The following is a 27,686-nucleotide window of genomic DNA, read 5'->3' on the forward strand; positions in this document are numbered from 1 at the left end:
CTTTGTAAATTAGGCTGGACAAAATCGTCTTTTTTGCTCTTTTCTGTAAGCCGCTCTGTAGGCCCGTCGAGCCCTGTAGAGCGACTCAAGGAATAGTTACAAGAAGATCTACAGCGAAGTGTAAATATAATTTTATATATAATTTTTGAACACTTATTACTAAATTTATTAATAGCTATATGCATTAAAAGTTTATTTTTATGACATATATATAAATATATATTATAATATTATTAAGATGAAACTTTTGAGGGGAAACTGAAAAAGAATTAACATTTTGGTTAGCAAGCATGTTGTCTGTGCTATCTTTTCCAGCAGAGGGGCAGGCAGCAGCTTGAATGGTTGCTTTCTTCCTTCTGTTGGTCATGCTTTGGCTGGCTGGCTGTCTGTGGGTTTATTCATTTGTCTTATGCATACGCATGGATAACCTAGAGAGGAATAAAGTAGTAAAATCCTGTTTGTATGCATTGCTAGCGCAATGGGCTGTAGGGATCTTTTCTACGGGTAAGGTTGAACTCTTTATAAAGGCAATTAAATATAAAATTTTTAGGCATTTAATGCATGTTATGTTGTAAGTGTTATGGTATTATTATTATAATGTCTTATGGGTATAGAAAAATCGTCTTCCTACTCAACATTATACGCATTTCATAAAAGAACTATTTTGACAACCTGTGATGTAAATAAATAAATGTAATTAAAAGAAAAAACAGTTGGAACCATGGAAAATGCATACTTTTGTTTTAACAAATATATATATATATATAAACATAAATAAGCCCATAAATACGAGATCCCTCATCCCCTGGCTGCTGGACCCTCCTTTTTCCATTTTTTTTTTTCCATTTGTAAAATAGTAGTCAAATGCACAAACTTCCACAAAGAAAGCACTAATTTAGGGACAAGCCAAGGGCTCTGTGAAGGATTCACGACACACGAGGCTTCCAAATCCAAGCAATTGATGACCAGTCTAAAGACTCTATTCTAATTAATTGGCAGAACAGAAGAAGAAGGGGGAAGAAGGAGAAGCAGTGGGGGACAGCGGGCAGGGCAGGGCAGGGCAGGGCTGAAGAAGAAGAAGCTATCATAATTGAAAAATGTGTCATTTGATTTGTTCGTTGTCTCCCTCTCTCTCTCTCTCTCTCTCTCTCTCTCTCTCAATCATCAATTCAACTTCAGCTTCTGCTTCTGTTTCAAAGTTGCGTACACGCCAAAAAGTCCATTCTCTTTTCTTTTTCTTTAATTAATCCCCTCCCCATTTCACTTTTCATTTCTCAATCGCAAATTAATCCCCACCACGTAACCAAGCAAATGGCATGATGAAGCCCCTTTGCTACTGCTATTGCTAGGTAGCTACTGCAATTTTTCATCACACACTAGGAGAAGGAGTGTGATTGATTGCATATATTTATTATAAAAAATTTATAATTATTATATATTTTTTATAAAAAATAATTAAATATTTTTAATTTTTTTATGAAAAAATACGTATGGTATAAGTATTTAAAGGTTCTTTTTATGAAATTTATTTTTCAAGGAGGTAGGGTAATTTTTATTTTTAGATAATATTACTTAGAATTAAATTATAGGTAATGCAATCAAACACACCTATAAAAAGAAAGAATGACTACATACAAGTTAAAAAGAAAGAATAGAGCATTTGGCTTCAATATTTTAAAAACTCTATAAAAAAATATTTGTTCAATTTTTAATTTTATTTTTTATTATTTCTATTCTCTCATTACGCTTCATCTACAATCCAATCTTTACTCCCAAAAATAATTTGGAATCTGCCGAGTCGTTGACGACTTTTAAAAATAAATTTAGGTCCATTAATGACTTATCCAAAAAGAAGTCGCACCAATTAAATTCTATCTCCATCTCATCTCATCTACATTTGCAAATCAGCACTAAACTAATCTTTGGATGGATAGCTCGTCACTTGCTGAAGAAACCTTTTGCGTCTTCTCCAATTGTCCACCATATTGGTAGAAGACAAAATTACAATTCTCAAATAACATGTCAATTTTCATTTTTTTTTTTCAAATTGCCAAACATGCAAGTTTTCATTTTTAAAATAAAATAAAAAATTAAAAACCCTATCAAAAGGCTTTTTTTCGTTCAACATCAATTCATTTATCGTCGCAGATACATTACCAAGTTTATAACCTTGATATTCTAGCATATATATATATATATTATTACCAAGTTTGTGAAAAGAATTAGCTTATGTAGGAATCAAAAATCAAATGTATAGAATTTAAATTTAATAAAAATCTCACCATAAGGACAATGTCGCATGGAATCTTAAGATTATCTCTCAGATATTTTACATAACTTATTCAAAAAGAAAGAAGGCATTTAAAAAAAACTACCACCAAAAACGAAATTAAAACAGAAAATGTAGAATTATATCCATTCATAAAATCATTTTATAATAATTAAAAGGAAAATTTGGTATAACAAGTGTAAATGTTTGTTTTAGAACTCGCCCGGCCTGACTCATCTCTCTCTTGTTTCCTTCCGGGGGTATATAACAACGTAGAAATTTTATCAACTCTAATACAACTGATTAGTAATAATCATGTATTACAAAAAAAAAAACATAAAAAAAAGGGGCCAAAAGGCAAGAATTTGAAATTGCCAAACCTTTCCAAATCCTTTCCCCTTCCTGCAAATGGGTATCGAAATCTGAGTCAGAAAGGACAAGAATAATAGGCCATATGACCGAACAGAGTCTTACCAAAAAAATAAAAAGAATCACTAGCTTTAAATGTACGGCTTCCAATATTGTTTTTCAACATCCCATCTATACTACAGTATTATACTCGCATATCCCCTAAACTTTCTGCACAATACACTTAAAACTCCAGTTTTTCCTGTCTGTAAAAGCAACCATAAAAGATAAAACAAACAGTTTGACAATGGCTTGGCTCATAGGAACTAAAGCGAATAAAGAAGGCTCTACTCTTAACAACCTGGCGGATAAAAATTATATTGGGAAAAATTATAAAGGAAAAACAATAAATCAAAACAGAGAGAGGACGATACAGAAATCACAGCCACAGCAACTATGAAAATGTCTCCGATTCTGCAACGACTTTGCCATTAGCAACTGAGGCCGTAGACGGTTGCTCAATTTCCTTACGGGATGCTTCCCACAGTTGCTGTTCTATTCCCAATTTCCTCAGCTCTGTCAAACCCCGCTCAACTGCCACAAAGCACGCATTTTGTAATTTTGCATGTGCACAAATATCATTTTAACAAGTGTTCAGATTTCAAACACCTAATATTTCCAAGTAAGCAACCATGCAGCTGTTTTCAAGTTCCTAGCGTTGGTGAATATCTATATCCCACCGGTTTAAACAATTGAGAAGGAGATCACGGTTGCAACAAAATGCAGGTCAAAATTCACTGGGAAATTTGGTGCATCTCCATCACCAACTTGTTCAGATAACCAGGTATACCATTCATTCCGTTATGACAGTTTTCACTAATATTTGTAAAACTCCAGCGCTAACCATACTAGATGGTGGAACAAATGATACTTCTATCCTCTTTCTTTTTTCTTGTTTATTAACTGTTTTTCAGGGAAGCGAACTCTGAGTGGGGTAAGGGATTTCATCAAACTTTATAAAACATGAGTTCCAGCAATGAGGACTACCATCAACGGCATCATGTGTTGTTGGAGACTGAGCACTCCGGCTTATCCAAAATTGAAGTCGTTCTTCTGCAATATCCTGTTCTACACCATAAGCTTTGGCTCGTCTCCAGAAGTAGATCAGCCAAGCCTGAAAATATCATGAAATATGCAGAACACGATCACTTTTAAAGACTGCAGAAATACAAAAAATCCTCAACACTCCTAAAAGCAAGCAAACCAGTTTCTAGAACTGAGAACTAGAATTCAGTGGAGAGCCAATCTACCCTAATCCCTAAGATTCTAAGGAGGGTTAGACAAGCCCCACTAAGTTTGGAGGGCATGAAAACTCTTAAAAAAATACACAGTAACAATTAAAGTCCATGTAACGTATAAACATCTATACTACAGGAATAAAGGGTAAAATTAAAAAAAAAAAAAAAAATCATCATCATCATAATGCTAATCCATTCAACTAAGACCCTTTTCCCCAACTACTTCAGTCAACTATTCAAAATCTGTTTCACCATTTTGCAGCAACAGTTTTGGTTAAACTGCAATGTCACAAATCACAATCTTTTTATTATGATATTATCTCAATCCGCGTTAATTTGCTCTCTGATTGCATAGCATCATCCCCAGTATGGATGGTGCCACTATTACTTACAAGCGAAACCATTGGCCCTTTATGTACATTGCCAATCAATTTTCTCTTATTATATTTTTCATAAATGCTACTTCTATTATCTGTCAAATTCGGTCATTCTTTCTTTCCTAACTATACAATGCATCCATCTTAGCATCCTCATAATAATAATGCAAGCATAAAAAAAGTTGAGGGTTAAAAAGATTTAACTATGGAAAATTCTGATGGTTCTAGTTCTAGAGCAAAATAATTTAAAAAAAATTAATAATTGAATTTGACTTGTGTAGAAGGTTGTTACAATGTAAGAGTTGATCGTAAAAGAAAATGCAAGTACTTATATATACAACTGTTTCTATAAACAAATGTGTATATAGTTTACAGTGAACATTAGTTTTTAAGTGTTGACACCCAGACAACTTAAAAATATCAAATAATGCAAAAAAATGGACCAAAATTTAAAAACTAGCAGGGCTAACACTATTTATATATGCACATATATATATATATATTTATTGCTTGCAGAATGGAGGGTAAATTAAACTCGAAAGGCTACTAGTGAGAAAATTAAAAATTGAATGCATATAATGTACGTTTAGTAATAAAAATAGAAGTGTGGATGATGTCAAGAAAAGATCAATTCAAACATATTGGATCAATTATCTAAAATGACAGAGATGAAGGTGTGTTACCCATAGATGAAGGCATGGTGGTTAAAGTGGATAAGTGTTTGTGTTGTTTTATCAACAAAAATAACAATCACAGAGACTTAATCCCACTAAATAGTGTTTTAAACAATTATAAAATATTTTTAAAACTAAAGAGAATTTTTATTGAGCAGCTATAAGATCAACTTTGTTGTATGGAACTGTTGTATGGCACAGATGTTGGGTAGCAAAACACTGACATGTGCAAAATATGAGGAAACTGAAATCGGGATATTAAGATAGATGTGGAACCATACAAACAAAAAGGTAGAATTATAAGAGTATCCATAATAAGATTAGAGCAACTCCTACGGAAGATAAGAGGCATGAGACAATTAAGATGGTTTGCTCATATCCAAAGAAGACTAATAGAAGCTCTTGGGAGGATAGTGGATGGAACAGAATAAGTTTGTAACAAAAGAGGTAGAGGAAGGTCAAGAAAAATTTGGTGAAAAACTCTTAAGCATCACATAGGTTATAATGGGCTTACAAAAGACAGTTATACATAGAGATGATTGGCAACCTAGGATCCATGCATCTCTAATGTCACCTATAGGGATTAAGGCTTAGTATGTTGTTATGTAGACATACGAGTTAAGATATTAGATAGGACCTCCATATTGTATAAAAAATTATTCTTATCAGTTACAAACATTGGTCTGGGTGCATAAAATAGAGAGGATATATATATATATATATTTATAGAGAGAGAGAGAGAGAGAGAGAGAAAGTGGACAAGAAACACTGATACTAAATTGATGTACAACTAAGAAAGGAAGTAAAGTTTGAGAGGAAGGAGCAAAATGGTAGGAAAGAAGAGAGAACAGAGAAGGGAAGAATGAGTTATCCAAGGAGAGAAAATGAGGAGTCGTCAGAATTGGGGAAGGCTAGGGAAGAAACCAGACAGGATCAGTAGATTGGGAGAATCCAAAGCCTAATACTCGATAATCAATGTTCAAGCTCAAATAATTCTTAAACTTAGTGAGAAATTTATATTCCTATACAATCCTGTTGAACTTGGAAATAAAAATAAAGTAAAAAATAAAAATAAAAAATATAATAAAATCCTAATCCAACTAAACTTCTTCTAAAACCCATAAGTCCCAACAAAAGCAATCTTCTAAATTTGTACTCGTCTGGTTCTCCATCAATCATTAACCACTAGGCAACTACAGTCTCCACATTGCTGCTGCAAATAATAATGTGGCATGAAATGGAATATGCCCTTCAAAATTATTCATTTTTCAGACTGAACAAAAGATACTGAAAAGCTTCAAGTCACTTCAAGTAAGAAAACCTCAAGATGCCCCATGCATATCACAAGGTTAACTAACCACAACTCCAGCACCCACAGTTGCACGAACATGAACCATCAGACAAGGTAATGCATTAAAAGGATCTTAATCAAGATTAGATCAATGAATTTAGAGAAGTGAGCAGCAGACCTGCTTGAAAAGAACATCTTCTGACTCCTCTGGGCTTAGTTCTGCAACCAAGAATATAGAACCCAAAATTAGTCAAAACAATACAACTACTTTATTTAACACCAGAATTGAGAAAAACTATATCTTGAATCCTCAATCAAGAAAGCGGATTAAGAAAAGGTAGGGTTCTGAAATGAATGCAAGCTCAGAAAATCAAAATGGCCATTGCAAAATCCAGATATAAGGCCACTGATAACTTGTTGTAAGGGCACTGACAGTATAAATAAAAAATAGTAGAACCAAAAATACACACAAAGAGAAACAAAAACCAGTTCCAAGTCAGAATATTAGTGGAACAATATAGCATATGCAATATGACAATAGGTTCCTACTGCCCCATGTATAAACTTAACACAAACAGAATCATTAAGATAAAAACAATCCAATTGTTGGATAGTGAGAAATCGCCCCATAATTCTTCTTGATAAGAAAGAAATTGCATCCTCATAATCTAGAGACATGATAGATTTATAGCCAAAGGAGGCCAAAAATGGAAAAAATGACTAGTAATTCAGAAAGAGTTCCCCTGGTCAATCACAAAAGCCCAGGAGACCAAGACAAGAAGGCAACATGAGGACACATGGGACTGGAGATGGAGAAAAAGTAGAATGACAAACAAGGATTCAGAGTAAAATTAAGACAAAGAAGAATCCATTAACACCACCTGTCACCATTACTGACACTACAAAAACAAGTCAAATTGAATTGTCCCATTTATCTGAGTATAAAAACATAGCATAACAGCCATTAGAACATATATTTTACCAAATGCCTCCATGAACTTGGGATCGGCTGATAATTTTGGATCTGCACCACAAGGGAAAAGATAACAATAAATTTTAGCTTGCAACCCTTGAGATCTCTGGAAAAACTCGGAACACAAAATAATACTTTTGAAATGGATGGAAATGTCTTGATAAGTATTATAAGGACAGTGTAAAGGCACCAAATCTTTTCACAAAGGCAAAATTCAATCTTATAACATGTCAAGAGCAGTTGCAAGAATGTTGGACAGTAAAGCACCAACACGTGCACAATATGAGTGTAACAAAGACAAGGCTGCTAAGATAGATGTGCGGTCACATAAGAAAAAATAAAATTAGAAATGATATTATTTGGTCATGTGAGAAGAAGATCAATAAATGAGTCAAGAGGATGGACGGAATGGAACTAGTATTGATCAAAAGCGGTAGAAGAGGACCAAAACAAACTTGGTCAGAGACGCTTAAGTTTGCTATTAATTATATGGGTCTTACCAAAGATAAGACCATAGTGAAAATGAATGGAAAGCCAGAATTCATGTAGCCAACCCTACATAGTAGGATAAAGACTTGGTATGTTGTTTTCTAGAGCAGTTGCAAGTACAACCCAAAATTATCATGTATCACCAGCAAAAGAAAAGGCCTGAGCCAATAAGATCAACAGGAACACTGAACGGAAGTAACTATTTTACTGAAAGGGGCCAAAGCATGGCAGCAGTGTACCTGAGTGCAATTGTCGAGACAAATTTGGACGTCGGCACTCAGCAAATGCAAGCACAGCTGCATCCTCAACCTTAGAAGAGCAGTAATAAAATATCTTTAAGGGTGTAAAAGACCACAAGAGAGAGAAAAATGAAATTTCAAAACCAAAAAAAATAAAAGAGTGTGTGATTTAAGGTAAAAATAATATTTTATTTGGTATAAGAAAGAATCAAGTCCATTCTAAAACCAATATCCCATGTAATTTATGCCTAATTTTATACGCATCAAAGCGAAAAAGAAAATCAACAAGATAAAATAACTGTACTTAAACAACTACAGGGAGTCAGGGACAAAGTAGAATATGCCAGAGAAAACCTTCAAGGAAGCTAGTTCTCTTAGGCCCATTTCAACTGAAAGCATGCTTTCAATATTGCCTTCTCCAGTTAGGTCATTCAGGTCACGAACAAGTTTACTCCTATCTGAATCCTCTTCAGCTGCTCCTGGTTGTAAAGAATGGAAGGCTAGATAAGTAAAGCACAGAGAAGTAGACAAATGCCAAAATGATAACAGCAGAAGAGGGATTATAGGCAAGTGACATATTGAAAGCGAAGGACTTGCCACTAGTCCAAGACAACTCCTTAGCTTTTTGTCCAGCAGAAATTACAACTTCAAAAGGAAGTGGTGCCAGAGATGACCAAAGCTCATGCTTGGAGACAGCTATGTCTGCACATATGCCTGTGGAGAAGCCAATTAAAAATGGCAAAAGATTAACTCGGAGGTGATAGAACAATTATGCTCAAAAGAGAGGCACTTAATGGCAAGATAATAACTAATTAATGGGATCAAACCAAATTTGTGAAACAATCACCCCCCCCCCCCCCCAAGCCTTAATCCCATTAGGTGGGGTCAACTATTGCGAAATAATCAAATGGGAAAAAGAAAAAAAGGTTTGGCTTCTGACAACTTGTTGCTCCACAAGTCATTGTTTCATACAATAACCAGATAAAAACTAGGGTCATAAATTGTCAGAAAACTGTCAACATATCCAACTGCTAATACGCAGCATGTGCATTACCATGCTGTACAGCCAAGCCCCAGTATCGAGCAAGCCAGCACCTCTTCAAAACGACCTCCTCCTGATATGCAGGATCAAAGAGGTAAACTTCAGTTTGGGGGCAAAAAAGTCTTTTCAAAGAGGTAGTCATAAATCTTGCTATAGCTTTGAAGGACAACCATCTCTTCATGAGTCAGAATCATTCTCTGCGTCATTGAGCGAAGAGCCTTTGCTTCAGATTCTGCCTCTCGAAGTTGTTCAACAGCACTTGCAGCATCATCTTTTAAGTTCTGATCCAAACAATTAAGAAGGTAAGATAGGATCCGCAGTACCAAAATCAAACAGAAAGCAGAAAACACAATTCACACTTAACTATTAGCTTACACTACCTCAATTTCTACACGAAGTGCTGCAATTTCATCCTCTCTCCCATCCTTTGATGCTTTTGCTGTTTTCAGGGCAGCCTGTCAAAGAAAACATAATGTAGTGCAAAGGCAGCCTCTGAGCAGGGATAACATTTGGCACCAAGTGAATAACAAGTACTCCCTCATAATGGGGAATCCAGCACCATATATGAAGCATAATTGCAACAAATAAGTTGGAATATATTTCTGTTGTGACCAAGCAATAGTTGGTAATCAATCCCATAGAAATGACTTCCACAGAACCAATAAAAAGATGGCAACATATATGCACAGAGAGTGCCAATTTTGTATTTTGCAGATACAATTACCTCTCGTTGACGCAATGCTGCTTCCTTCCTGCATGTAATCACATAAGATATCATATGCAGAATATTTATGTAGGTGTCTTCATAGTCGTACAAGGGATTAAATCAAAGTCTACCTGCTCAACAATTTAGCTTCCAGTGATACACCTTCTCCAAGAGCAGCAACCTATAAATTCAGAATTAAAATGACAGAAATGAAAAAGTAAGCATTGTTACTGAATTTGTAAATGCCAAAACAAGATATACTTCATACATATTCAAAAGAGAAACATGTTAATAAAGCATTCAATTACTAAACCTGCAATTCAGAAGACACAAAACTGGATTTTATTATTTTAAGAGGTTACTTGGGAGTAAAAAAATGATTTTAGATACATAAAAACACTGAAGGATCGGAGCTGTATAGCATGATATGCTGGGACAATTTTCTGGAACATATTTAGCATGTCCATCTAGAAGTAGTAAAATGAATAAAAATAAGAGGACCTTTTTTCTATATGGAAGTGTCTCCCAACTAAGTAGTTGACACACACAGGATATGGCATCATGGATATAGTGATCCAGAAAATCCCAAAAACAAACAAAATTGCAAGGAGAATAATATAGCACACATTCTTATATAATTTCGATGTATACACAGTGAAATGTGGTTGAATTAACATCGCTGCGAGAACAGAAACCACATTCCCTGCAGTCAGTTGATGAGTATATGACGTATAGATGATATTCTTACACACCATTGGACACTTCAATAATGGTGGCCATATAAGAAATCAAAGTTCCATTAGAAAGAAAAAAATAATTAATATTTAAGGTTGGAAATTTAGAGTTCAATAATATTGTTTGCAGAATATGCAGCTCCTAAAAATAAGAAACATGGTGTCATGAACCTAAGGTTTTAATAGGAAGATGGAAGAATTCGAGGGAAATAGAACAGGAAAGGGGGAGGGGGGGGGGGGGGGGGGGGGGGGGGGGGGGGTGATATTCAGACAGAACAGCAAAGAGGGAGAGATTAGAGAGAAATCAGAAATTCTGTTTATTACTCAACTGTCTAATTCTCTAGGCTACAGCCTATTTATAGGCTTTCTACCTAAAGGTACAAAACAGCAAAGCAAAAAAGTACTACCACTAACTAATACATAATTACTATTTGTTGGGCGAGATCAAGAAGATTCGAAAGTCAAAATAGGAGATTGATAAGATAAGGATAAGTCATTATCCTTGTAGAGTAGTTGTTGTAAATTTGTATTTTAAGTTTGGTTTGTTCCTAGTTTTTAGGAGATAAAGAATCCTAAATCTTCTCCTAAAATGTAGGATATAAGATAAGAGACCATTGCGTATATATTCTTCCCTATTCCTCGAGAATTAATTAATTAAGCATTCTATCACAAACTGTAATACCTCGAGAGCCCAAGGTTAGGTTCAAGAAAGGACTCTAGAGAAGCTAGTATATATATCGAGGATAGTAAGGAAGAAAACAACACCAGCTAGATACTTCTTGGGCTGAATGTGGATAAAGAACTCCCGGATTAAGCGTGCTTGAGCTGGGTACTGTAATACCTCGAGAGCCCAAGGTCAGGTCCAAGAAAGGACTCTAGAGAAGCTAGTATATATATCGAGAATAGTAAGGAAGGAAACAACACCAGCTAGATACTTCTTGGGCTGAATGTGGATAAAGAACTCCCGGATTAAGCGTGCTTGAGCTGGATACTGTAATACCTCGAGAGCCCAAGGTCAGGTCCAAGAAAGAACTCTAGAGAAGCTAGTATATATATCGAGGATAGTAAGGAAGGAAACAACACCAGCTAGATACTTCTTGGGCTGAATGTGGATAAAGAACTCCCGGATTAAGCGTGCTTGAGCTGGGTAGCTCAAGGATGGGTGACCCCTGAGAAGTTCGCATAGACCCATCAGGGTAAGTTAATCCGATCCTTTTTATCGCTCGATGCGGGATGTTATAGGTGGTATTAGAGCCGACTCTTGGAGAAGGCAGTCCAATGAGGGCGGGGAGTGGCACCGGGGTGCGAGGGCCTGAACAAGGAACGACTCTTGGCAAGCTTCTAGGATGGCAGCCACCAAATGAGAGAAGATCTCGGACCAGTTGTAAGGTCACATAACAAGGACGTTATGTGCTCAAGGGGAGGAGAATGTAATACCCCGAGAGCCCAAGGCCAAGTCTAAGAAAGGACTCTAGAGAAGCTACTATATATATCGAGAATGGTAAAGAAAGAAACAACACTAGCTAGATACTTTTTGAGTTGAATGTGGATAAAGAATTCACAGGTTAGCGTGCTTGAACTAGAGTAGCTCAAGAATTAGTGACCCCTAGAAAGTTCACATAGGCCCATTAAGGTAAGTTGATCCGATTTTTCCTATCGCTCGATGTGGGATGTTACACAAATAACATTAAAGCTCTTCGATGTTCTTCTCTCTCTCTCTCTCAAAGATCATGGCCAATATTCACCAGAATCCTGCCCTAACAAAGGCCTCCACTACAAGCTCCCCGTACCCTCTTCCTCCTTCTGTTCTAGCCCCCTCTTCTCAAAATCTACCATCCAACTCTATCAATAACCATCCCATACAAATTACTCACCAAAAGTTAAATGATAGTAATTTTAGGGAGTTGTTTCAATCTATTTTATTGGTGATCAAAGGGAAAAGAAAATCCGGCTATCTCACGAGGGATATTCCTACTCCTTTGACCGATTCTGTCACCTATGGCACTTGGGAAGTAGAAAATTCAACCATAATGGCATGGTTGATCAACTCAATGGAGCCAAGACTAGGGAGGACTTACTTATTTCACAAAACTGCCAAGGAGATTTGGGATTCTTACCAGGAGATGTATTCTGACCTGGAGAACACCTGTCAAAGCTTTGAAATATGGTCAGCCATTAAGACAACAAGGCAAGGTAACATGAGTGTTACAAATTATTTTAATATATTGGTTGAATTATGGCATGAAATGGATTTATTCCATACTATAAAGTGGGAGTGTACTGCTGACAACAAGAGGTATCACAAAATGATTGAAAAAAAAATAGGATATTTGATTTCCTTCATGGACTTAATACTGATTTAGATGACATAAGAGGCAGGATTTTAGGAACAAAACCCATGCCATCTCTCAAGGAGGTCTTTGCCGAGGTGAGAAGAGAAGAAAGTCGACGAAAGGTAATGTTTCATCAACTCAGTGATCTAGGTATAAACCAACAAAATTCTGCTCTTGCAATTGTTAAACCTGCTCTCACAACTGTTAAACCAAGGGAAAATTTCTCGAAAGGAGTAGGAAGGGAAAAACAGTGGTGTGACCACTATAAAAGGCCATATCATACAAAGGATACTTGTGTCATGTCCCTAGGAGTAATGTAAGGTCAATATTGTAATAGAGATATAATAGGGGTAATCTTGTAATAGGTTTTTAATAATTGTTAGGATATATTTTAGCAAGTGGTTAGAAGCACATGGGAGCATGTGCTAGGCTGTTAGAAGGCAAATATGACTACATAAGGTTGTTGTAATGGGTTATTTCTCATCCAGAAATTAAAGAAATGAAATTTGATTTTTGCCCCTCTGAATTCTCTCCCCTTTCTTGATCTTCATCTCCTTTTCTATTCTTCTAATTCCCCCTAACACTTCTTCTAATCTATCCCTCATTCTTTCAAATTCCCCCCTAATTTCCTTCTATTCTTGGCCTTAGTTGAATCAAATTCTTCCAATTCTCGAACTAATCCTAGGTTAAGCCCTGGGTTCATGACAACTTGTTGAAAAATCCATGATAAACTTGCAAAGTAGAAGCCTAAAAACAAGAGAGAAAATACTTGATCAGCCTATGTTGTCAAGGCACCTAGTGAGGGCGGAAGTAGGACATATTTAAATATGTTAGAAGAACAATTTCAAGCCCTCTATCGATTGCTAAATTAAGGTACCAGCCCTACCAGACCCTCTACACATGAGCCTACTGCATCCATGGCTCTACAAGGTAATCCTTATCTCTCCTTGACAACACATAGATTGCCTAAGGACGCTTGATAATAGACACAGGGGTAGATCAGAGGTCTTAGGTAAGATTCCATCAGAAGCTGGAATATGTTCTGCAGTGGATCTTGAATAAAGATCCACTGATATACTAACCTGATACTTCTTAGAAAACATCACAAAAAAATCATCAAACTTCCTTGATAGGCCATCCAATTTTCTATGATCTCTGTCTAGAGAGTTCTCCAACTTCCAATCCAATGTCTCATAATTCTGGTTGCTTGCCTCATGATTTCTATTGTGTCCAACTAAACTTGTAGCATTCTTTTGTTGCAATTGTGACTCGAATTATGAAATGTGTGTTCTGTCAGCCATGGCAGAAATCTCACGAGCAAGAGAAGTTGAAGGCCAAGGAACCTGAACTGATTCCGACAATTTGTGGTGAAAATCTTACTAGTTGAATTTAGGTATCAACTCATAGGAGGCGATTCAGGGAGCGGAGATAGAGGCAACTCATGCTATGGATTTCTCAATTCCAACGATCTAGGCCGCAAAGCAACACCAGGCGAACTCACACGAAGTTACATTAGAGTCGGTGGATGCAGATTTGAGGTAGTAGCAAGAAGGAAGGCGCAGTCGGAAGCAGATATTGAGCAATTGTTGAACAGCAAGTGTGACCATCAACACTCAGCTACAGTTCATCGGAGGCGATACTTACAATGATTCCGACGAAGATTATCAGCTCGGAATTGAAGGCAAAGTAGAGCCGGTTGATTGCAACTGTGATAGGCGATTTATAGAAGCGGTTCCATTGACGGGATTTCGATGACTTTGGAAACTGAGAGTAGGCGACCCTCAGAAAGCCACAACAAAGCTGATCAAGTATCGGTCCAGGTAATTTCCAATTGATTCCTAGCAGCAATAGAAACCAATTGAATTCTCAAAAAGATTACAGCGAAGCAAGTTAATTTGCAGAGGCAATTCAGATCTAGGCGACTGATTGATTCAGGTGAGCAGAGGAGAATTTTCAAAGAAATCAAATTGAAGAGATGGATACAGGAATCATGAACACTATGGGCAGGAGCAAGAACTCTATGGATAGAATCGAGAACACTATGGACAGAACTAACAGAAAATTGGAATGTCTGTCAAGGATGTTTGATGAATTTTTGGTGATGTTAAAGAAATATCAGGTTAGTATACCAGTGGAACTTAATTCAAGATCCTAACAAATTGGCATCAAAGCCGACGATTCTCAGTTGTGATTCTAAAAATTCTTAGCAACTGATCCTTGGTTGCTGCATAGCGAGAAAGGTGAAGTCCAACGATCTAGAAGCAGAGCACTTCTCAACTTGAATCTGCTAATGCAGTGATTCTGATGGTTTTCAGCTGTGACCATGAAGATTTTTGGCTCGGATCTTGAAGGCGAAGCAACTCCAGGTGATTTTAGGTTGTTGTGCCAAAGCAGCTGGCTCTTGGTTGTTGAAGGCGAGTGCTAGAAGCATAGTCAGGCTTTCCTTGGAAACTGATGGTAGGCAATACAGTAATTCCAATCTGACAACATAATCTAGCAGAGTAGCTGATTCATGGACAGCGAAGCAAAGCAAGAAATTCTTGGAACTAATTGAGTCGCAGGAGGTGATTTGAGGACCTAAGTTAGAGGAGACTCGGGCTGCCAATTTCTCAATTCCGACTGTAATTCAGGATTGCTAAGGTTCGATCTAAGTAATTCCTTGAAGCAATTTCAAACAAAGCAGATTAGGTTTACTGAAAATTAAATTCAGGTTCGATTGGACTAGAATCAGTTCAGAGGCAGCCCTTGGAAAGTGATTTCTGGAGGCTGGAACAGGACCGATTGAGTCATAGGAGACTGTCAAGCAGTTTTGAGAATTGCTTGCTTTGCTTCGCCGTCCATGAATTAGCTACTCTGCTCAGTTATGTTGTTGTATCGAAATTACTGTATCACCTACCATCAGTTTCCAAGGAAAGCCTGGCTATGCTTCGCTATCAGCTTCCAACACTCGCCTTCCTGCTTCGCCTCAATCACACTTCAACAACCGAGAGCCAGCCGATCTAGTGCAACAGCTTAAAATCACCTGGAGCTACTTCGCCTTTAAGATTCGAGCCGAAAATCTTCGTAGTCACAGCCGGAAACCATCAGAATCACTGCATCAGCAGATATGAGCCGAGAAATGCTCTGCTCCTAGATCATTGGACTTCACCTTTCTCGCCATGTAGCAATCGAGGATCAGATGCTAAGAATTTCTAGAATCACAGCCGAGAATCATCAGCTCTGATACCACTTCGTCAGGATCTTGAACCTGACGGACCAATTCTCTTCAATCGATGAGAATTGGTACATAATTTGGGTGAGAAATGTGAGAAGAATGGAGGGAGACAAGAAGAATAGGAGGGAGCGAGAGAGAATTGATGAGAGAGAAATCAGAAATTCTATTTATCATCCAACTATCTAATTCTCTAGGTTACAGCCTATTTATAGGCTTTCTAGGTAAAGGTACAAATCAACAAAGCAACTGTCTGACAGTGGTTATTTCGGTAAAATTCAAGAGAAATTGGAAGTAATGAGAGAGAGTTGAGAAGAGAATCGAGAAAGAGAATGAGAGAGAATAGAAAAAGAGGGAAGGGATTCAATCTTCCATTGCCTGAATTCTCATCTTCTTACAACTACCCTTTTATGGTTGTCTTCAACCATTTCAGATATAGTAACTGAAAGCTCCAACAAAATATAACAACCAATGCTTCTAACTACTTCACAACAGTAGAGACAACCACCCAACAGCTTCTAACCATTCTACAACAGTAACAGCCCCCCAATTACACAATTACCCCTCCTTTATCCTAGGGTCATGACAGCAACAAATTACAACCACTAACTACCACTAACTAATATATATAATACATAATTACTATTATATCCTTGGGGTCTTGACACATAGTTTCCACTAAGACCATCAGCAAAGTGTTTAAAGTAGGACGACACACCATGCCTTATTCAAACTAGATGGGGTCAATTACATGAATTCTAGCTCACCAGCTATCTCTAGTTATGATCATATCTTCTATAAGCCTATTATAGCCCATGTCATGACTAAGAGTTATTCACTATGATCTGTCTTACTCTACCTCTTCAGCTACCAACCTCTTCCATTCCATTCACAATTCTCAAAAGAGCATCTTTTGATCTTCTTCTCACATGATCAAACCATCTTAAATGCATCTCATGCATCTTATCCTCAATAAGGGCCGCTCGACCTTATTATGGATACCTCATTTCTAATTCTTATCATTTTTGTATAACCGCTGACCCACTGTAACATCCTTGTCTCAGTTATGCTCATATGTTGCACATATTGGTGGTTATTGCATACCATTATGTGCCATACAACAAAATGTTTTTAATAATCCAATATATTCTTCAACTGTAGTAAGGCACATTAAGTCTGGCCAGAGGTCACCTATATCTCCTAAAGTGTCTGTCTCCAGCAGAATCTTACTCCCCATAGGAGTGTACAGACCTCTTCATTCCAGGCAGGGACACTAAAAAATATTACATGTATAAAAATCCTTTTCATGATAGCAAAAGAAAACAACTATTTTACCCTATCAGCTATCCCTTTAACAGTTCTTTGCAATAAAATTGTTTGCAAATTGAAGATTGCTAACTGATGGGATTGTTTACCTGTTTCTCTAGTTCCCTGCCTCTGGCCTCTGATTCTTCACGCTTTTGTTCTGCACGGCGAAGCTACAGAGCAAATGCAGACATAACTTGAAGATTAGCAGAGTGTAATTGATTTATTGAATGCATATAATTTATAATTATCCAACAATTGATTTGGACGTGGGTTTGTGAAGGGAACTTACTTTATCAAGGAGAATCTCATTCTCCTCCTGTAGCATGTCAAGCTGCATGCAATTGATATGAATGTCAACTTAATATTAATGACTGGGGCTCAGGTTTCAAACTTAACACAATAGAAAGATTCTCTACAAGAATCTCATTCAAACCAACCCAAGACAAATAAATATCTGGTATGACCTAGAAATGGTTATCCACCATTTCATTTGAGAGGTAAAATGTCACCCTCATAAAAGGATGAAAAACCTGAGGGATGAGAAATAAACATAGTTATACTTCATCTCTAAGCGCAGAAGCCTCCCGCTGATTTCCTGCATCTTTCAAATTAGTCCGCCCAACATCTGAGGCAAACCTGCAACATTTGAGAATAAAGGAAATTATCAACAATGATACCAAAGTATGATGCACATTGAGTTGTTCCCTCCACACTTGCACAGAAGATGAAGCATATCAACATACTTTCGAATAAGTTAAGCCATTCATCAAGTTGAATGATGTGGTCCTATCAGCATCCAGACAATATTGCATTTTAAACACAGCCAATGATCGATACCAGCAAGTAACATTGTAACTTGTAATCATGGCAATGGAGAATTAGAGTTAGACCAGCAAGACATTCTATTTGTATGTTGTATATTAACAAGTCGTATCAACCCTTCAAATTTTGGATGCAGCCCCTTTTCAAACAAGTCATATCAGCCCAGCATGGTCCATTTGACACCATTAGTTGTTGTGGTATATGCTGTCTACAAATGACATTGTCTTGGCGGATGAAACAAAAGAATGTGTGAATATTAAATTCAGGACATGGGGGAATGCCTTAAAATCCAAAGGCTTTAAGTTGAGCAAATCAAAAACCAAACATATAGAATGTCATTTTGGTAGATAGAAGTGTGGAACATGTTATGGTAAGACTTGAAGATCTCATTCTAAGAAAATATGAAACAAGATATCTTGAATCAATTGTCCAAAGAGATAGAAAAATTATTAAGTTACTCAAAGAATTAAGACTTGATTAAGGCATGTGTCATAGACCAAGGGTGTGGGGGTAATTAGAGCAGTATAGGGCAGTATTGTAATAACTATGTAAAGGAATAATTCAAATTCCTTCAAGCGGGTGCGCGCTGGGCAGTTAGTTACTGCCCCGCCAACTTGTAATTCGCATATAAATACCAGATGGTAGAGGATGGGGAATTATGTGAGGATTATTCCACAAATTCCTTTCCCTCCCTTTTCTCAATTTGCTCTCACTTTCTCTCTCTCTTCCGTTCTAATTCTTAATTTCTCTTCTTAATTTCTCTATCTTTTTCTCTCAATCTTTCCCTCCTACAACATCTCCTTCCCATTTATGGAAGGAACCCTACTGTCAGATCTGAGTCTGACATTTGGTATCAAAGCCAAGACCTGGAGTTGGTAATGGTTGATGGAACGCACGCTAAACAGTTGGAGAACAGATTGGATGCAATCGAAATTGGATTGCGACATCATCAGGAACAAGTGGACGAGAGGTTGGAGACGATGGAGTTGGGAATGAGGCACACGCAGGAGGAGATCCACGGGAGTAGATCGGAATACACGTAATCGATGGATCGCACAGTGAATGGCATTCGGGAAGAATTCGTGGGACTTAGTCAACAATTGACGACAACTTTGAGCATGTTTGCGAGGCAACCAAACATCAATTTGCCAACGGATTTTCCCCCAAGACCGCCATCCGCACCCATCCTGACTTCACCAACATACCGTCCGCAACACCCAGATCCAAGAGGTGGCAGAGATCCAGCTGAATTTGGAGAAGGTATGAATTACCAGAACCAGGGAGGGACCAATCCACCCCATCCTGGTCCACGAATGGAGATCCTAGTTTTTGATCGAGATAAGCCGAGGTGGTGGGTACGCAGATGTGAACAGGTATTCTACCAACATCATGTCAAGGAAGGGGATAAGGTATGTTTGGCTGCATCATACTTAGATGACGTGGCGGATGCTTGGTTCCAAACTTGGAGCCATGGTAGAGGGGATTTGAGTTGCCCGGAGTTCATTAGCCAATTGTGCCAAAGATTTAGGGAGAAAAACCTATCTAATGTCATTGAGGAGTTTAACAAATTGAAACAAAATGGCACGGTGGAGGAATATCAAACTAGATTTGAGGAGTTAAGGGCCTTACTTTCATTATCTCATCCATATCTAGATGAGGAGTATTTTGTTTCAAGTTTTATCAGTGGGGTTGGAGGAGTTAATTAGGCCTACAGTTAAGATGTTTCCCACCACAGTGGCCCAAGCAGCTGAACAAGCTCACCTGCATGAGCTATCGATGGAAACCTTTGCTAGGAGGCATAGGCTATCATCCAAAAACAACCGAGAGGAGCACAACCTTGGGGCGTATCCCAGGGGTAATACTTCACAATGTCAGAGAGGAGGAACCATGAGAAAGACCAGTCAGCCTATCTTACAGCCCAAGAATCTGTCGATGGATCAAAAGAGACAATTAGGCCTATGTTTTCGTTGTGGAGAGAAGTATGGGCAGGGTCATCAGTGTAAGAAACTTCTAACTATGGAAAGACAGGAGGAAGGAGAGGACGAGGAAGCAGGGACAGAGGAGGAGGATGAGAAGCTTGAAGGGAATGAAGGAGGTGAAATCTCCATGCATGCTCTTCAAGGTCAGGCAGCTGGTAGAGTCATTAAGGTGAAAGGGATGGTCCGCAAAAGAAGTTTAGTGGTGCTGATTGACAGTGGCAACACTCATAGCTTCCTTGATGAAACAACTGCCCAAAGCCTGCAGTGCAATCTTCAAGAAACACCTTCCCTCTCAGTACTAATAGCCAATGGAGCTAAGATGGTAAGCCAACTAAGGTGCAGGGGAGTCAAGTGGTTAATGAGTGGGCGAGAGTTCTCGGCTGATCTGAGAATACTCAAACTGGGAGGATGTCATGTGGTGTTAGGGGTAGATTGGATGAAGACCGTAAGTCCATTGGTGTTTGATTTCAACACATTGGAGGTCACATTTAACTGGGAAGGCTAGCAAGTAACTCTGCATGGCAGTCAAGAAGTGGGAGAATGTAAGGTAATGTCTGGCCAAAAGAATTCAAAAGTTGCTAGATCAGGGGAGTACCACCGTGGGACAACTACACTCCATTTACATAATGGAGGTTGGGGGGACGCTTGCTGGAGATCAACAGCATGTCCCTCACATAGACAAGTCGCTGCTAACAATGAACGGCCAGGTACATCCTCTTAAACCTATTCACGATTTATTAATGGAATTTGAGGATTTGTTTGCCGCTCCCCAGTCCCTTCCACCCCACCGAATCCTTGATCACTCCATCCACCTTAAACCCAACAGTGAACCGGTTAATTTGAAAGCCTATCGATACTCCCCCATACAAAAGGCAAAAATAGAGAAACTTATACGAGAAATGCTGTCCAAAAACCTTGTACAACTAAGCCAAAGCCCCTATGCTTCACCAGTCCTCCTAATTAAGAAAAAATATGGGTCGTGGAGGTTTTGTGTGGATTATAGGCAACTTAACTCACTAACCATCAAGAACCAATTCCCTATTCCCATTATTGAAGACTTGTTGGATGAATTAACCGGAGCATCCATTTTTTATAAACTAGATTTAACCTCCAGTTACCATCAAATTCGCATGAACCCCCTTGACTGTCCAAAGATTGCTTTTAGAACCCATCAAGAACATTACGAATTCTTGGTAATGCCCTTCGGCCTAACCAATGCTCTCGCTACGTTTCAAGCATTGATGAACCACATTTTTGCTCCATATTTGCGCAAATTTGTCTTGGTATTCTTTCACGATATCCTCATATACAGCTCCAGCCTAGCCCAACATCTAACCCACCTCAAGCTGGCATTTCAGATTCTTAGATTCCATAAACTGTATGTGAAGAGGTCTAAATGTTCATTTGCAGAAGAAAAGGTGGAGTAATTGGGCCATATTATATCTGGACAAGGAGGTGAGCACCGATCCACACAAAATTGAAGCTATGAAGAGTTCGCCACGACCAAAAACACTGAAGGAGCTGCGGGGTTTCCTAGGCCTTACTGGATACTACAGAAGGTTTATAAGAGGCTATGGGGTAATAAGCAAGGTGCTGACTAATCTATTGAAGAAGAATAGTTTCAATTGGGGTCCAGAAACAGAGGAAGCATTTGAATCTCTCAAGGCAGCCATGACTCAAGCCCCAACATTAGCCCTCCCGGATTTCTCCAAGGAGTTTGTCTTAGAAACGAATGCATGTGATATTGGAATAGGGGTTGTGCTCAGTCAAGAAGGGCGCCTTGTGGCGTATCTAAGCCAATCACTAGCTCCACGCCACCTGGGGCTCAGCATCTATGACAAAGAGCTACTGATAGTTTTAATGGCCGTGGAAAAATGGAGATACTACTTACAGGGCAAGAAATTCACTATTAAGACCGACCACGAGAGCCTCAAATTCTTAACCCACCAACGAGTGCATAATCAATTACAGAGAAAGGGAATCACTAAGCTCATGGGCTTTGACTTTGTTATCCTCTATCGACAAGGAAAAGAGAACAAAGCAGCCGATGCTCTGTCCAAGAGGGAGGGCTTAGCATCTTGCCTTGCCATTTCAGCGCTAGTCCCGGATTGGGTGCAGGATATAGCCCATAGCTATGATCAGACTCCTTGGATCCGAGATTTAATCACTAAGATAGCAGTAAGGACCACTTCTGACCCAAACTATCAGTTAAAAGGGGGATTGCTGCGATTCCACAATAAGGTAGTTATTGAGGATGACAACCAGCTGAAACAGAAGATCCTACAGAGCCTACATGACTCTCCCATTGGGGGTCATTCAGGACTCAACGTCACTTACCAACGAGTCAGACAACTCTTCTACTAGAAGGACTTAAAAAGAGACGTGAACCGGTTTGTCCTGGCATGCAGTACATGTCAAATATGCAAACATGAGAAAATACCCTACCTGGGCCTCCTACAACCATTGGAAATACCTTCGCAAGCTTGGGAATTGATTTCAATGGACTTTGTGGAAGGGTTACCGAAATCTGAGGGAGCCGACACTCTATTGGTGGTGGTAGACAAACTGACCAAATTCAACCATTTCCTCACATTGGCTCATCCGTTCACAGCGGCTGAAGTAGCTAGAAAGTTGATGGACACAGTCTTTAAGATTCATGGCTTACCTAAGGCGGTAGTATCCGATCGTGATAGGGTCTTTACCAGCCAATTCTGGAAGACCTTATTTCAAGGGCTAGGCATCAAGTTGCACCTCTCTTCAGCATACCATCCCGAAACAGATGGGCAGACAAAGAGAGTTAATCAGTGCCTCGAAACCTATCTAAGATGCCTATGTATCTCCAAACCCAGAAGCTGGAGTCGGTGGGTGGCCTTGGCACAATGGTGGTATGACACCAACTATCATACCGCACACAAACAAACCCCTTTTGAAGCTTTGTTCGGGTATTTACCCCCCATTATTCAGGCGGTAATGCAGTACTCCCCCACCAAAACGTCTCTTGACCTGTATTTGAGGGACCGACAAGAAGCTCTCCACATCATCAAGTAAGAACTAACCTTAGCTAGTCAAAGAATGAAACAGTTGGCAGATAAACATAGAACATAAAGGCAGCTTGAAGAAGGAGAGGAGGTTTATCTGAAAGTAAGAAGGTTCCAATAGCATCTGTTTTGCAAAGGGCCAATATCTAAGCTCAGCCCCAAGTTCTACGGGCCATTCAAAATTCTAGCTAAGGTGGGACCCGTGGCTGCCTACAGCTACCGGAAGGAGTGGGTCTGCACCCCGTCTTCCACGTTTCGCTCTGGAAGAAATCGATCGGGCCTACGAAGCTCACCAGTAGAACACTGCCAGCACCACTGGAAGCCATAGCAGAGACAGGTGAACCCTTGGTAGTGTTGGACAAACGCGTGATATACAACAAGACTGCTCCATTGACTCAAGTCCTGGTACAATGGTCACACCTCCATCCGGACAACACAACATGGGAGTATCTTCCCGACCTCCTACAACGATTTCCAAGAAGTTCCAGCCTCTTTTAATTTCTTGGGGACAAGAAATATTTTTAGGGGGGGGGGGGAATTGTCATAGACCAAGGGTGTGGGGGTAATTAGAGTAGTATAGGGCAGTATTGTAATAACTATGTAAAGGAATAATTCAAATTCCTTCAAGCGGGCGGGCGCGCGCTGGGCAGTTAGTTACTGCCGCGCCAACTTGTAATTCGCATATAAATACTAGATGGTAGAGGATGGGGAATTATGTGAGGATTATTCCACAAATTCCTTTCCCTCCCTTTTCTCAATTTGCTCTCACTTTCTCTCTCTCTTCCGTTCTAATTCTTAATTTATCTCTCTCTTTTTCTCTCAATCTTTCCCTCCTACAACATCTCCTTCCCATTTATAGAAGGAACCCTACTGTCAGATCCGAGTCTGACAGCATGGTGTTTTATGCTATAGTCAAATCCCATTAAAGTTAAAAGAAAAAGTTTATTGAAAAATTATAAGGCAAGTTTTGTTGTATGCTAACGCACTAAATTGTGTAAAATATGAGCTGAACAAAGATGAAAATGCTACAATTAATTTGCACCCATTCAAGAAATGATAGTTAAAAATGAGACTACACGTCATATGGTTAAAATCACTCCTATTGAAGATAAGATGCAACAAATACGATTAAAATGGTTTAATCACATCACAAGAAGACCTATAGGGGCTCCTATGAGTAAAATGGATAGAATGTAAAAGGCTTTTAGCAAAAGATAGAGAGAAATTAAGAGAAACTTAGTAGGAAATTCTTAGTTATAGTATGCATTATAATGATCTTGTAGATGATCTAGACATCAAATAGATAAGATTTGTGAGCTAGAATTCATGTAATGACCCTACCTAATGGGATTCAAGCTTAATATATTGTTGTATGTTGTTGTTTATGTTCACATATAAACATGTGTTTTATTGTTTCACACTCTCCTCATGTCTCAATTCTTTTGAAAAGTACAATGTCAAAGTTTTCTTATTTATTTCCCGTGTCTATATCCATGTTTATTATATTAGGCCAAAATTGCATCCAAAAATTGCCCCTTGCTAATTATTGATACTGCTTCTTATACCTAGTGGGACTCGAGATTGATACATTGTTATATGTTGTTGTTCGTTGCTTATCTTTACATGTAAATATATGTTTTATTATTTCAAATGTTCCTCATGTCTCAATTCTTCTGAAAATTATATGTCAGAGTGTTCCTGTCCTGTCGTGATTTATCTCCTTTGCTGGTTATTAATAATGGAAAATTGTACCTCATATAAAATGTTGAAAAAAAATTCATGAAAATTTGCCTCCATTCCCACCAACCGAAACCAAAGGCTGAAGAGAAAAGAAATGATGAAATGTTTAAGTTTATAGCCCATGGTTAACTTATAAAATTCAAGATGATCAACCTTCAAAAAATAAAGCCATCTCTACTGCTATAAATCCAAACTGCATACAATTATTATCAAGAACAAACAGAAGACAAAAAATATACCTCTTCTCTCTTGGTCTAGTGCTAGGAGGTTCCAATGGTGGAAGTGAAACCTGTGTTTTCAGCGATCCTCGACTAGGTGGCACTATTATAGTTGAACGAACTGACATTGAAGGTCTTCCAGCTGAAGTGGAACGAACTGAAGGTGTATGCTCCATAAAGTTCCGACCTAACTACATTCAGCAATATCCAATTATCGTTTAAGTAATAACCATGGTAAACTATTATTAAGCATTTTTTCTTTGAACTGATGGTTAGACCAGTAATTCAAACTGAATTCATAATTTGAGTTAGTTTTTTCTATTGATAGAATATCCAAAACAGTAACTAAAGGGTGCAAAGCATGGCTAGACTTTATACTGCAAACTTTCAGATGCTAAACTTCCTGGACCCGCACCAGAGAGTTAGTCAACTGGCGATCATTCCACCAAGCATGGAATTCAATGAAAGGTGATAATAGTTTAAGAATGTTTAGAATTGCTAAAGATGCTGCATAAGGTTATCGGTAGCAAAATAGAAGTAATTCCTATATGAGAAACAGCACGGCAACAAAACAACTTCGCAGAGAGTTTTAAATGTTAAATTTTCTATTCTGCAGTTCTGAAGTTCCATCAAATTCCGTCTAACATAAGCAAAAACAGTCAAGACATTTCTTTGGACAAGTATACGTTTAGTCTTTCGTCTACTAAAGATCAGGTCGAGAAAGCACTTAGTTGATGAAATTACCGCAGGCGACGGAGATCTATTAGGCTTAGCAAGAGAAGCAGGAGGCACGTTACTATTACTATTAACATTGCTCGAAAAGGGGGGAGTCGGGCCAAGGAATCGAAACCCTAGATCGTCCTCTTCGTCTTCGTCATCAACCGTCTGCGAAGCCATGACCTGCGCCAAGCGCTGCGCGGCCGCCTTGGCGGCCACGTTCTGACTCCTCTTAATCGTGGAGTACCCCGTCCCCGGCGGCAGCCTCGAGTGCGGATGCGCAGGCGACCTCGCCGGAGACGACGACCCCGTGCTGCTCGATCCGCCGCTCCACTGCCTCGAGTACACCGGACTGCCCGTCCTTCTCCGATCCATACGCTCAGCGTAAATATATGTATCTATAAGTAATAGATAGATAGGAAAGAGACTGTTCGAGTATGGGGCTAAAATTTCCAGGGCGCTAGATCATCGGGAAAAGCCAGAGAAAAGATCGGGGAGATGGATCGACCGAATTGAGACTTGAGACAGGATCGGAAAAAGGTTTGAATCTATCGAATCCGTCGGGTTTGGGGATTGACGGCGACGCCGACGGGCGACGACGTGTTTCGCGGGGGAATGAGTTTAGAGATGAAAACAAGAGAAAAGAAAAGAAAAGAAACACTTGGACTAGCTATCGTCGAGGAATTGAATAAAGAAGAATAATGGAATCGTGACGTCGTCGTCTGGTAAGAGTTGGTTTGGTTTTAACCAGCGGCCAGCGGAGCGGTAGAGGCTGACGTCACGTTTCGGATCCAAAACTACAACTTGTTTATTCGCCAGTGCCACCTCATTATTAAAGTATTTTTCGGATCCTAATATTATTTTTTTTCTATAATTCTCACATTTATAATATGTTTAATTTTTTTATCCTTTATTCTCTACGAATTAATGAATATCCATTAAATGCATGCTCGTTTAATTTGAATAAGAAATTTATCCATCCATTTCTAATCCCAAATTCCAAAATACTTTTAAGGTTGTTGTTAAATATTGGTGTTTTTAAGACAAATTATATATAACCTTTGGGATTTGGAAAACATACAAACAGTAGTCTCAATTTTACAAAAAAATATATATATATTTTTAATTTTATTCATCACGAGTCACTTTTCTCCCTTCAAATGATAAAACAACGATTAAATTTTCAATATTTCTCCAATCTCTAATTATTTTTCATTTTAAGTGAGAGCAGATCTCTTGTTCTATTTCTGGTCCTCATCCTTTCAGCATAGCGATGTTGAAGTCTTGAAAGGGAAGGAGAAAAAGAGATTCACGCATAAAGAGAAGCTGATGCTAGTGCAGCCCCAATTGATGGGCCATATGCCTTTGCAAGGAGCCATCCTCCCCTCTTATTTTTCACTCCCTCTCCCCCGGTCAATCTCTCTCTTCTCCCCTCTCCTTCTCCAGCTCACTTCCCCCTCATCTCTCTTATAATGGCATCTTTAATTTTTCAAAAATAACAAAGATAAAACCTTTTCACATTTAATGCTCAATGCAAAGATTTAGAATAAAAGATAAACTACGATCAAATTATCATCAAACACATAAACGAATATATAAGATTTATGTAAAAAAATTAAATTAAAAAATTACGATCAGAAATAACAAAATATTACTATGATAATATTACTACTACAATAATTCAAGGGTACTAACTATTTATTTATAGATATACTATTCATCTATAAATGTATACGAAAAAAATGTTATTTCGTATAAATCTATGTTCTGATCAAAATATGAGTCACAAGAATAAGTTTTTAATTGTAAATGTATCCTTATCATAATTAAATTTGAATTATGAGCCATAATTATCACAAATTCCACCTTGACACGAAATT

General features: G+C 38.3%; 1 protein-coding gene across 4 annotated transcripts; it reads right to left on the reverse strand.

The window, feature by feature from the left end:
* Window positions 1-2,736: 2,736 nt before the first annotated feature.
* Window positions 2,737-26,505, reverse strand: LOC127794387 (coiled-coil domain-containing protein SCD2-like). 4 transcript variants are annotated; one of them, XM_052325420.1, is made up of 17 exons: window positions 25,834-26,504; window positions 25,111-25,280; window positions 17,853-17,928; window positions 17,582-17,623; window positions 17,400-17,462; window positions 9,838-9,887; window positions 9,725-9,752; window positions 9,381-9,455; window positions 9,171-9,281; window positions 9,013-9,073; window positions 8,559-8,672; window positions 8,313-8,434; window positions 7,959-8,028; window positions 7,240-7,281; window positions 6,436-6,476; window positions 3,665-3,791; window positions 2,737-3,211 (listed from the first exon to the last, which is right to left on the reverse strand). In XM_052325420.1, exons 1-17 carry the CDS (start codon window positions 26,179-26,181, stop codon window positions 3,072-3,074), a joined length of 1,680 nt encoding a protein of 559 aa, XP_052181380.1. In that variant the 5' UTR covers window positions 26,182-26,504; the 3' UTR covers window positions 2,737-3,071. The 4 variants fall into 4 exon arrangements, with proteins under 4 accessions (XP_052181380.1, XP_052181379.1, XP_052181382.1 ...); XM_052325419.1 differs by having other exon boundaries at window positions 8,313-8,437; window positions 8,556-8,672; XM_052325422.1 differs by having other exon boundaries at window positions 8,313-8,437; window positions 8,556-8,672; window positions 25,111-25,276; window positions 25,834-25,978.
* Between the last annotated feature and the right edge of the window lie 1,181 nt (window positions 26,506-27,686).

Source organism: Diospyros lotus, chromosome 2 (assembly GCF_014633365.1).
Source record: "Diospyros lotus cultivar Yz01 chromosome 2, ASM1463336v1, whole genome shotgun sequence".
In the NCBI taxonomy this organism is placed as follows: domain Eukaryota; kingdom Viridiplantae; phylum Streptophyta; class Magnoliopsida; order Ericales; family Ebenaceae; genus Diospyros; species Diospyros lotus.